Below are 11,740 nucleotides of genomic sequence, written 5' to 3'. Positions count from 1 at the left end.
GAGGGATAGAGTAAGTGCACAAGTTGGGGGAGAGGGAGAGGGAGAGGGAGAGGGAGAGGGAGAGGGAGAGGGAGAGGGAGAGGGAGAGGGAGAAAGAGAAGCTCATCCAGGCTCTATGCCCAGCGCAGAGCTCAATGCAGGGCTTGATCTTACGAACTGGGAATCATGACCTGAGCTGATATCAAGACGCTTAACTGACTGAGCCACCTGGGTGCTCCAAATACTAATTCTATTTTAAATATTTTTGAGGAGCCGCCATAGTGTTTTTCAGAGAAGCTGTACCTTTCTACATACCCACCAGTGATGCACAAGGATTCCCATTTGTCTTAGTTTTGTTTTGAAATAGTTTTGATTTCATGGATTACTCTGAAAGAGTCTCAGGTATCCTCAGGGGTTCCCATATCATAGTTTGAGATCAGTAACACAAAGACAAAGGAAAAATCCACTCCTGCTCCCTGCTACTCTCCCTGCTTTGTACATCTCTCTTCTGAAGTCTGGATTTGTGCTTTCTCCTGCACCTGTTACCCCCTCTTCCCTGTGCAAATACCTTCTGGTTCCTCAGCTCCAGTGTTAGGAACCTCTTTACCCATGACTATATAGTACAGCTATATACGAGCTATAGAAGCTCATGATTAAGGACGAAGGACCTGAAGTCTGCCTGGATTTGAATTTGGCTTCCACTGCTACTGCATTGTGTGCTCTTGAAGAAGTTGTTACTCTTTCCCCGAGTCTCAGTCTTATTTGAAAATGGGGGACAGTCCTAGAAAACCATTTAGACGAGTAAGGATTGAACTTGATAGTGCGTATCAAGCACCCAGCCACAATAAAATGTTTAGAATACCTCTGGTAGGGACCACTAGAAACTGGTAACCTCAGTTGCTTCTGGAGAGGGGAGCTAGTTTGACTTTGAATTGGATCCAGTGGGCTTTTTTATTAACTTATTCAAATTAAAGTTTTATTTATTAAAAAGGATTTCACCCATCTCCACTTTGACCAGTCTGTACTTTCTAACTGATTAAACTCTTTCCAGCTTACCTTTTAATTCAGACACAAGACCCTGCCGGCAAAGCATCCTCTGCCAGAAATGAAACTACTCCCTCAAGCAAGAATAACTGCCCTGATTTAGCAAGACCCTGGGGGACTGACCAAGGCAAAGACCCACCTGACCTTTACTGCCCCTCTGCCCATAGCCACCAACCTTTGTGCCACATTTTCCTTACAAAAGCCTGGAAATATGTTCAACACTTTGGAGACAGTGTTTGAGATGCTAGTCTGCTGTCTTCCTGGTGTTGACCTCACTGAAATGCATTCCTTTCTTGTTCACCACCACTTGCCTGTTTGCCTTTGAATTTTGTCAGTGGTGAGTGGCCAAACCTGATCTGGTTGGGACCCCAGAGCCAGGTGCTCTTGCATTCCTTCACCCCAGCTCCTTTTTCTCTACAATTCCTTTTTCAGAGTAAATAGGTAAATTGTTTTCTTAAAAAAAAAAAATGCATTCTCATACAACGAACAGTAAATTATAGCAAGACTAGAACGGGAGACTTGGAGAACAGTCTTTGGACTCAAATTCACACACCTGCATGGACCGAGGGTCTGGGAGTCATGGCTCCTTCCTGTTGATCACCTGGATGCAGCAGATTTGGGGAATGAGGGTTGTGGTCCTGGAACAGCAGTTGGGGCCTCCCAAATGGAAGGAAGTTCAAGAGAAAGTAATTCATCCTCCCCTTTTCTGGGAGAACCCCCAGACCTGTGTGGTCCGGACGTTCTGGAGCCAGGTTCCCCTAGATAAGCCATGGAATACCACCTTCCCTGGATATATCTGGTTTTGCCAAATAGTCAACAAATATTTACTGACTGCTTCTCTCAGATGGACACAAAGATGACTAAGACAGATCTCTCTCAGTTTGGAGTTGAGATAGCTAAAGGCATGGAAAATGATTAGGTTCATTTTAGATACTGGTAAGGGTTGTCAGAGGTCAAATCATGTCACACCTCTGCTCAGTGCCACGACTGAATCCCAATTTCATGTAAAAGGAATATCCAAGTGTTTACCACATTATCCAAGTTCCTGCATGGTCTTCACCCACATTTCCATCCTCTCTGGCTTGATGTCCTGCCCACTTACCACGTACTCGCTGTCCATTCAGATCCACTGGCACACCCTGCCTCGGGACCAGTGACTTTGTGGTTTCTTCTCAGACCACTTTCCCCCATGTGTCTAGGGATAACCCCCTCTCCTCCTTCAAATCTTTGCCAAAGACTTTTCTCACCTTCTCAGGGAAGCTTACCTTCACCACATACTCCAAATGGTAATCCACCTCAAAAATGGTTCTGCCTTCCATCCCCTCTATGAAGTACTCCATTTTCCTTAATACTCAATACTTTCTAACATATTATAGAATTTACTTATTCATAATTTTTTGCCTCTGTCTCCTTCCATTAGAATCTAAGTGTATGAGGGAAGAGATCTTTGCCTGTTTTGGAGATGATTTACCTTGAGAACTTAGAACAGTATGTAGCACACAGTGGGTACTCAGTAAACATTACAGTGAATGAATGAGGTCTATGAAGAAAAACACAGACTGTGGAAGTAAGAAAAAAAACCACTACACACACCCTGGGTAAGGCTGGGCTGGGGAAGAGGCGTAGCTCTAAGCTGGATTTAAGTTTAGATTTAGATTGGACTAAACATCTTAATGCCTGAAAATGAGGTGTGAAAAGGAATAAAAAGATAAGGAATCTGTCCCAGGGCATATAGTCTTTTGGGTGAGGCAGAGAGGATGGACATAGTGGGTCTGGATATCAGTAGTGGGAGGAAAAAATCTACAAATCTATTGTCTGACTATAGACCATCAAGCCCAGCCCACTCATTATCTCCATTATTTCTGCCACCGTATGGTTAGGGGGTGTCCTGGGATTCCCCCCAAAAGATCCTTAACATGGGCTCAGGGAAAGCTTTGCACAATAAATGACTTAAAAGCTGAGCCTCAGTATAGTTGAGCCCTCTGGCCAGGGATAGGCAAAGTGAGTGAACAAAGATACTACTTTCTTACACCATACACAAGAATAAATTCAAAATGGATTAACAACCTAAATGTGAGACCTGAAACCATAAAAAGCCTAGAAGAGAACATAGGCAGTAATCTCTTTGACATGGCCACAGCAACTTTTTTCTAGGTATGTGTCCAGAGGCAAAGGAAAGAAAAGCAAAAATCAACTATTGGGACTTCATCAAAATAAATAGCTTCTGGGGTGCCTGGGTGGCTCAGTCAGTTAAGCGTCCGACCTCAGCTCAGGTCATGATCTCATGATTCATGAGTTCAAGCTCCACATCGGGCTCTGTGCTGACAGCTGAGAGCCTGAAGCCTGCCTTGGATTCTGTGTGTGTGTAGCTCTCTGCTCCTCCCCCACTCACACTATGTTTCCCTGTCAAAAATAAATAAACATTTATAAATAAATAAATAAATAAATAAATAAATAAATAAATAAATAAATATAAAAAGCTTCTGCACAGTGAAGGCAACAATCAAAAAACTAAAAGGCAACCTATGGAATGGGAGAAGATATTTGCAAATGACCTATCAGATAAAGGGTTTGTATCCAAAATATATAAAGAACTTATCAAACTCAACACTCAAAAAACAAATAATCTGATTAAAAATGGGCAGAAGACATGAACAGACATTTCTCCAAAGAAGACATCCAGATGGCCAACAGACACATGAAAAGATACTTATCATCAGGGAAATGCGAATCAAAACCACAATGAGGTATCACCTCACACCTGTCAGAATGATTAGAAACAACAACACAAGAAACAACAGGTATTAGTAAGGATGTGGAAAAAAAGGAACCCTAGTGCACTGTTGGTGGCAATGCACAGTGGAGCAGCCACTTGGAAAAACAATGTGGAGGTTCCCTTAAAAAAATTAAAAATAGAACGACTCTAGGGGCGCCTGGGTGGCTCAGTCGGCTGAGTATCTGATTTCAGCTCAGGTCATGATTTCACCATTCGTGGGTTCCAGCCCTGCGTCAGACTCTGTGCTGACAGCTTGGAACCTGGAATCTGCTTCAGATTCTCTCTCTCTCTCTCTCTCTCTCTCTGCCCTTCCCCTGTTCATGCTCTGTATCTCTCTGTCTCCATCTCTCTCTCTAAAACTGAATAAACCATTTAAAAATTTTTTTAAAAAACCAAGAACTACTCAGCCATCAAAAATAATGAAATCTTGCCATTTGCAATGACATGGATGGAGCTAGAGAGTGCATTTCTAAGTGAAATAAATCTGTCAGAGAAAGACAAATACCATGATTTCACTCATAAGTGGAATTTAAGGAACAAAACAAAGAAGCAAAGGAAAAAGAGAAAGAAATAAACCAAGAAACAGACTCTCACTATAGTAATCAAACTGGTGGTTACCAGAGGGGAGGGGGGTGGGGAGATGGGTGAAATAGGCGATGGGGATTAAGGGGTGCACTTGGCATGATGAGCCCTGGGTACTGTATGGAATTGTTGAATCACTAATATCGTATCCCTGAAACTAATACAACACTGTATGTTAACGAACTGGAATTAAAATAAAAACTAAAAGAAATAATAATAAGAAAAGGAACAGGGTGAAGAGTGTGAGGAGAAAGAGATGGGAACCTGGAAAAGGTGGGCAGAGGTCTTGGCAGAGAAAGGACAGAGGTGGAGACCCAGGGAGGGGCTGCTGTGCAAAATGTCCCCGGCTTCAGTCGTTCCATTTGTTAAATAGTGATTTTAATGCTCTCTTCTCAGGATTCGAGTGGGAAACTGCTCAGATCCGTTTTCCCCAAGATGGCTCTTGCAAGATGATTTTGCTTGAGCAGTGTTCACGTTCACTTTTTTTTTTTTTTTTTTTTTTGATGCACAAATGCATGAGGAAAAAAATGAACAGGACTCCGGACTCATCCTCTAACATATATATATATATTGCTTAGGGTGAAGATACTTTTGTTTAAATGTGAGTTGATTTATAGCACAGATGGTATGTGGAGACAGCCACATTTCTGAAGGTAACATGGGAGTGAGTGAAGGTGAGAAATAACAGAGTTAGAGGACTTTAGCAGAGCATCTAGCACAATGCCTGGCACAGAATAAATAGTCAACAGAGGGATGGTAGCAGTTCTTGTGGCTGTTGTGATTACAATGACTTCTAAGGCTGGGGCTGCTGGTGGGGAAGTGTGGGGAGCTGGTGCCTGGCTCCCAAGGGTGCAGCTGCAGCTGAGTTTTGCCTTTTTCGTTTTGGAGACAAGCTGGGCTGGGGCGACTGTGGGAGAAATGGCTGAAGGGGGGAGGGGCTGTCAAGGGTATCAGTTTGGGAGGGTTCTTGGGGGAGGGTGAGTGGGCCTCCCCATGCCTCCACCCCTGCCCTTCATCATCCTTGGCTTATACTGACTGAAGTCTGGACAAAGGACCCTGGGTGGGGAGCTCTGATTACCGCTAGAGAACAGACTGGCTCAGCCAAGGGGCTTAGAGGAGAAGACTCCAGTTCCAAGTCCCTGGCTTTTAAGGAACTGACAATTTGCAGGGCTCATTAGGAATTCCAGCAGTGTCTTATACATGACTCCAAACCCCTGCTAAGAGCACTAATGGGGTTGCAAAGTCAGACCTGTTGGGTTGGGGTAAATCACCAAAGCCCTCTGAATTTCCACCTTTAAAATTAAGAGAATTAAAAAAAAAATTAAATTAAATTAAATTAAATTAAATTAAATTAAATTAAATTAAGAGAATTTGTCCATGCCATAAAGGCAAAAGACTTAAAAACAAGCAAATCACTTTTGACAAGGTTTTTTTTTTTTTCTTTTTAAGAGCTAGTGAAACTTTAAGAGGATTATTTCACGCCATAAACCTTCAGGGGCTTCTTAGCACTCGTTGAAGACAAAATTCCTAACAAGCCATCCTGAACTACAAATTGCATAACCTCTTTGTTCTACCTGTAAAATGCAGGTATGTTATCAGTACCGATTCAAAAAGATGGTTGAGAGTTAAGACATTTGGAACTGTGTCTGGACATAGCTGGTGCTGAGTGTGAGCTGTTCTTAGAAACACAAACCTATCTCTCCCACCTCAGGGCCTTTGCACATGCTATATCCTTTATTCAGAACACTGGGTCCCAATCTTTTTACTTAGTTTCCTTCCACCTTTCAATCTCAGTTCACCAGGGACTTCCTTATGGAAGGCTGTCCTGATATCCTGAGTCCTCCCATAGATTGATCAATCCCCTCAATCTATGGGGATCTAAACTCTAATCTAAACTCTTTCCCTCGTGGCATTTATCACAGTTGTGCATTATGTGCCTTATTCTTTTGATGAATAACATCAATGTCCCCACTGGACTGTAAGGCTAGAGTCATGGGCTGAATTGTGTTCCCCAAATTCATATGCTAAAGTACTAATCCCCAATACCTCAAGTTGTATTTGGAGATGGGGCCTTTAACATGGTGATTAGATTAAACTGGGGTCACCAGGCCCTCATCTAATCTGACTGGTGTTCTTATAAGAAGAGGATATTAGAACACAGACACATACAAAAGAGGGAGGAACATGTGAGGACATAGGAGAGGATGGCCATACAACCAAGGAGAGAAGTCTCAGAATTAAATTAACCCCACTGACACCTTGAACTTGGACTTCCAGCCTCCAGGACTGTGGAAATAAATTTCTGTTGTTAAAGCCACACAGTCTTTGGTACTTGTTATGAAAGCCCAAACAGACTCACATAGGTATCAACTGAGTTGGATTTTGCTTCTTATTGTATTCCCAGAGCCCAGCACTGAGCAGGTGCTCCATAAATATTGACTGGTGGGTGAATGGAGGTGCTGGGGGTCAGGCAAACAGCACTAAAGATCACTTTGAGCTTTTATCTGCTTTGCTGCACATGGCTGGTCTCAGCTGCCCAGAACCACCTCTTTCTGTTTCTGGGTCTGGGACACGGCTTTGGGTCTTTATGTCTTTCCTGGGCACAATGTAATACACTAGCACTTGGGGGATGATGTGTTGGTCTGTGGAGGCAGATTGTGGCTTGGGGGAGTTGTTTCTTTAAAATAATTTTTTCATTATTTCACCACGTTAAAGGCCCCATCTCCAAATACAACTTGAGGTATTGGGGATTAGTACTTTAGCATATGAATTTGGGGGACACAATTCAGCCCATGACTCTAGCCTTACAGTCCAGTGGGGACATTGATGTTATTCATCAAAAGAATAAGGCACATAATAGTTAACAAAATAGTTAGGCACAAAATAGTTAACACAGACTCACTGAGAAAGCAAGGAAAATAAAGAAACACACAGAAAGGAAAGAACTATTGTCCACTATTTTCAATCCCCAGGAATATTGCTCTTAGCACAAGTATTTCCTTTCAGGCATTTTTCCATAGTTTTCCCTTTCCCTTTCAAAGTTTTGGTTCTCCACTATACATATACTGTTTTTATTCTGATTTAAAATTAATTTAGCTCAAGTTTTCCCCAAGGCATATTTTTTAAAGCCTCAATATTTATTGAGTTAATCTATTACACTTGAGTTAATCATTGCCTTGTTGGTTGGACACTGAATTTTTCAATTTTTTTCAGTTTTAACACAATGCTCCAGAAATGTCCTTTGAATTCCTTCCTTTTTTTTCTCCCTAAGTTTATTTATTTATTTTGAGACAGAATATGAGCAGGGGAGGGGCACAGAGAGAGAGAGACAGAGAGACAGAGAGAATCCCAAGCAGGCTCCGAGCTGTCAGCACAGAGCCCAGTGTGGGTGTCTATCTCATGAACCATGAAATCATGACCTGAGCTGAAACCAAGATTTGGACGCTTCACCAACTGAGCCACCCAGGCACCCCTGACTCCTTTCTTTTATAATGACTGCTAAACAGAATTTCTGAGCTAAAGGATATGACCAATTTTTTATGACCCTGGATGTGATTACCAAATGGCTTTATCAAAAGGGTTGAGTGGTTATACTCCAACGGGCAGTGAATGAGATCACAGGTGCCCTGACTCTGTGATGACCTGTCCTTCAGAGAGCCGGCTGGAAGGAAGACCAGTGGGCGGCTGCTGAGGATGCCTCCAGACAGAGGAGGGGGAAGTCAAGCCACCAAACACCGCCACTAGACTGGTGGTGGATGTACACTCTGGGTTAGTGATGTTCTTCTGCTCTCTTCCTCCAGGGTCCTCCAGGTTCCTCCAATGATTCTGGAGATGCCCATGTGGAACTGAAAGCCTCTGATACTGTAAGGTAGAAGGGATGATGCTCCAAACAAGGACTAACCAGTGATCGCACCAGCTCCTCTTAGAAGCTTCTGAGGCCTATGGGGCCTTTCGTGGGCTGCCTCTCGTCTCCCCCCACTCTTGGCTTCTCAATTTACTCCTTTGGATCTTTCCAGAAACCGTCTTGGGCAGTTCTGAAACAAAGGTCACCTAGTGGCCATAAACAAAAACATTTTGAAATCATCATTTCCCAGAAAGACTTCTGTCTTGAGTCATTACCCTCTGCTGCTTCATTGGAAAACCTCCGTGATTCATAGATTGCTCCAAATGGCAAAGACCAAAATGGCTAGGGCCTGGGGCATATGACCTTGCCAGCAGCAATTCAGCACCATCCCCCCAAACCTGGTTTATGCCACTTTTTAGGGTCAGAACAAACTGTAGTTTGGGGTGGGCCCGATGGGGAAATAGGGAGAAAAGGCTGAAGCAGCAGGTAGAGTTATTTGTATCTTCATCCCCCCAGCACCTGACCCTGAGAGAGAATGCACCTAGTGTGTGCTTAGGTGATTTCCCAGCTCATCATGTCCTAGAACCCCCATGTTTACCTTCCTGGGGTACTTGTATGGAGCAGTCACCCTCTTCACATGCTCCTGGAGCTCCCGAGTTAGTTTCTCTGGATCTTGAGAGGAGTAAGTTGGAGAAAGGACTATAAAAGCCTTCACCACCTGCCAGAAAAAAAAAATCCAAAAACAAACCCCCCCAAACCAGAAAGAATCAGGCCCTGTATAACAACTCTTTTCTCCTTAACCTAGCCTTGTAAATAAGTGCTTACACTTGCCAGCCCAGCACGAAAATCCTGCCAGCAGGATTCAGCCAGCGAAATGGACGACATCATTTTTTTTGCCCTGTTGCCTCCTTTCCAGGAACAGTATTGGAAGCACTGGCTCTTATGGAATGATTCCAGGATCCTACCTGTTTCCCAAACTTCTCTCCTTTCCTGAAATGACACCATTAGCAGTCAATGGGCTTCTCTTCCAATGGAAATACTTTGGATAAAGAGCTTCACAAACTCCTTAGGGTCCATACCTTCCAGGTCTTCCTGACTAGAAAGGTAACTGGCAATGCCCCAGATAGGCAGGATTCGGGAAAATGCAGACCACTCTCCCAAGGGGAGATGGGTCTTTCTGAGCCTGCATATATGAGTGTTTACAATCAGCAAACATTTTGCTGCACAGCTTCCATGCCAGGCATCCTGAGAGACATTCTGCACCTTGGTAGTTTCTGCCTGCGTCTTTCTTTGCAGGCTGCCTCCTGCCATGGAGGAGGAGTCCTGAATTCAGGCACAACAGAACATGGTTTCTGATAGGAATGGAAGAGTTCAAAGGCCAGTAGGTTGCTTATCCACCCCAGCATATAGCTCAGTCAACAACATCCTGTTAGGTGGTGGTTCACCATCCTTGCATACTTCCCAAAGGCGGGCATCTCACTACCATTCCAAGTTCAAACAGATCTGGTTATTAGGAAGGGCTTTCTCTGGCTGTTAAAACTACCAAACATTTATTGAGTACCTTCTACATGCCAGGCTCTGTTCTGAGTACTATAAGCAGATTAACTGTGCACACAGCCATTTGTCAAACCCCAGTTAATTTGTGGCATACAAAACTAGCTGTACTTTTCCAGCTGTGATTTCTCCAACACAGACATGGGGTTCCCACCTCCCTTTTTCCAAATTAGTGGCCTCAAAGTTTTTTTTCATGTTCACTGATTTATTTTAAGATGGCAGGGAGGGGCAGAGAGTGATGGAGAGAGAGAATCCCAAATAGACTGTGCTGTCATGAACTGTGAGATCGTGACCTGAGCTGATTCAATTGTCAGATGCTTAACCAAATGAGCCACCCAGGTGCCTGTGGCCTGAAAGTTTAATGGGCACCAGGATCACTTGGATAGGGGCTTCTGGTCAAAATGAAGATGCCTTGGGCTGCATCCCCAATCGCTCTGATTCAGCAAGACTAACTTCAGGTCTAGAAATCTGTAGTAAAAAAAATTTTTTTTAAACGTTTATTCATTTTTGAGAAGGACAGAAAGACAGACCATGAGTGGGGGAGGGGCAGAGAGAGAGAGGGATACACAGAATCTGAGGCAGGCTCCAGGCTCTGAGCTATCAGTACAGAGCCTGACGTGGGGCTTGAACTTACCGTGAGAACATGACCTGAGCCAAAGCTGGACAGTTAACTGACTGAGGTACACAGACACCCCTACAAATTTTGTATTTTAAACAAAATGATGCAGCTGTGAGTAGTCCAGGGCCCAGATGAGAATCACTCTTGTGGCCCTGGTGCTTCTGAGAACAGAGCCCGATTTTGCACTAACTTTCATAAGGTAACTACACTATAAGTAGGATTATGTTGCATTTACAGCCAGTGAAAAACACATAGGTCTGCCTATGGGCTTAATCCTCCCATTCTATCTATTCTGCTGGGACCCATGGGAAGAAATTTTCATTTCTCCTAAGAAAGGTCAGCTTATTAAACTTGGCCCATCCTTCCGCTATATCAAGGTCACTTTGGATACTTTCTGTGTCTTCCCTCAAGTTGGATATTCCTCAGCAGTCATGTCTGGCATGCTTGCTATATCCTCACCTGCAAACGGGAAAGTACTCTTTATTGGCCAGGATGGATGACAGAGCCTGCATTCACCAAGATTTCCTGCCCAACAGTCCACCTCTTTTGGACCCAGTTCTATGTTCACTTGACAGCAAAGCGTTGGTATCTTCTTATCATGTCCCTCTAGACAGTCTGTCTCTAAATACATGAGGGTAATGCTTAACCAAAGGAATGTGTGCCTGATGGTGACACTCAGACTTTGTAATATCTGGAGTCAGGGGAAGATATGGGGGAGTTTCCATCTTACTCTGCTGGGTGCTAACAGGTACACAACCAGAAGGAAATATTCTTGGATGGACTAGTTACCTCCCCTCTGATGGGGTCTGGACTGCTGACCACAGCAGCCTCCAGGACAGCTGGGTGCTCGGCAAGGGCACTTTCCACTTCAACAGGCCCAATACGGTAGCTGGAAGAGAAAAGCAAATTCTTCTAAGTAACCTACCCGCCCCACCAAGCTTCAAAGAGAGAAGGAAAGAGCAGACAGCTTGACCTTGAGGAATTGATCACATCGTCATTTCGTCCCATGAACCAAAAGTAGCCATCCTTGTCCTTGTGGGCTCGGTCCCCTGTGATGTAAAAGTCCCCTCGTTCTGATGCCTCTGTCTTCTCAGGATTGTCCTGGAAGACAAAAGAAGTCCATGAAGGGCCATCTCAGCACAGCCACTAAAGCCAGCTATGGCCCTAGCAGCCCCATACAGGAGACCAGGGACCCCTAACAGGAAGTCCACAAGTTCCCAAAGACCAAGCTGGCCAGAATTTCACACTGGACAAGGAGCTATGAAATGTGTGCATTTTCTCTCTTTTAGGATGGAAGTGTCAGGAAATGATTAAGGACAGCCCCTCGCTACCATTTTTAGAA

The 11,740-nt window shown here is 43.9% G+C and overlaps 1 protein-coding gene and 1 long non-coding RNA gene across 5 annotated transcripts in view; one reads left to right on the top strand and one right to left on the bottom strand.

The window, feature by feature from the left end:
• The window catches only part of LOC109278422 (uncharacterized), a 26,619-nt gene extending 18,152 nt beyond the window's left edge, over nucleotides 1-8,467 (top strand). The window contains exon 3 of the long non-coding RNA XR_002085658.2: nucleotides 8,182-8,467. This is a non-coding gene — a long non-coding RNA (uncharacterized LOC109278422). The remainder of the gene's footprint in view (nucleotides 1-8,181) is intronic.
• Nucleotides 7,498-11,740, bottom strand: part of ACSM5 (acyl-CoA synthetase medium chain family member 5) — a 110,705-nt gene continuing 106,462 nt past the window's right edge. For 2 of the 4 annotated variants that reach the window (XM_019468757.2, XM_019468758.2), the window contains 4 exons: nucleotides 11,372-11,499; nucleotides 11,188-11,287; nucleotides 8,824-8,943; nucleotides 7,498-8,431 (listed from right to left, as the gene is read on the bottom strand). In XM_019468757.2, coding sequence (XP_019324302.2) covers nucleotides 8,321-8,431; nucleotides 8,824-8,943; nucleotides 11,188-11,287; nucleotides 11,372-11,499 — 459 coding nt within the window. In that variant the 3' untranslated portion in view covers nucleotides 7,498-8,320. Of the gene's footprint in view, nucleotides 8,432-8,823; nucleotides 8,944-9,345; nucleotides 10,248-11,187; nucleotides 11,288-11,371; nucleotides 11,500-11,740 lie in introns of those variants that run through there. The other 2 variants (XM_053894300.1, XM_053894301.1) reach the window with 2 other exon arrangements.

The sequence above is a fragment of the Panthera pardus genome, unplaced genomic scaffold (assembly GCF_024362965.1).
Source record: "Panthera pardus isolate Hobbes unplaced genomic scaffold, ASM2436296v1 HiC_scaffold_5, whole genome shotgun sequence".
NCBI classification, from domain to species: Eukaryota; Metazoa; Chordata; class Mammalia; order Carnivora; family Felidae; genus Panthera; species Panthera pardus.
This window is presented reverse-complemented; position numbering and strand designations above follow the sequence as displayed.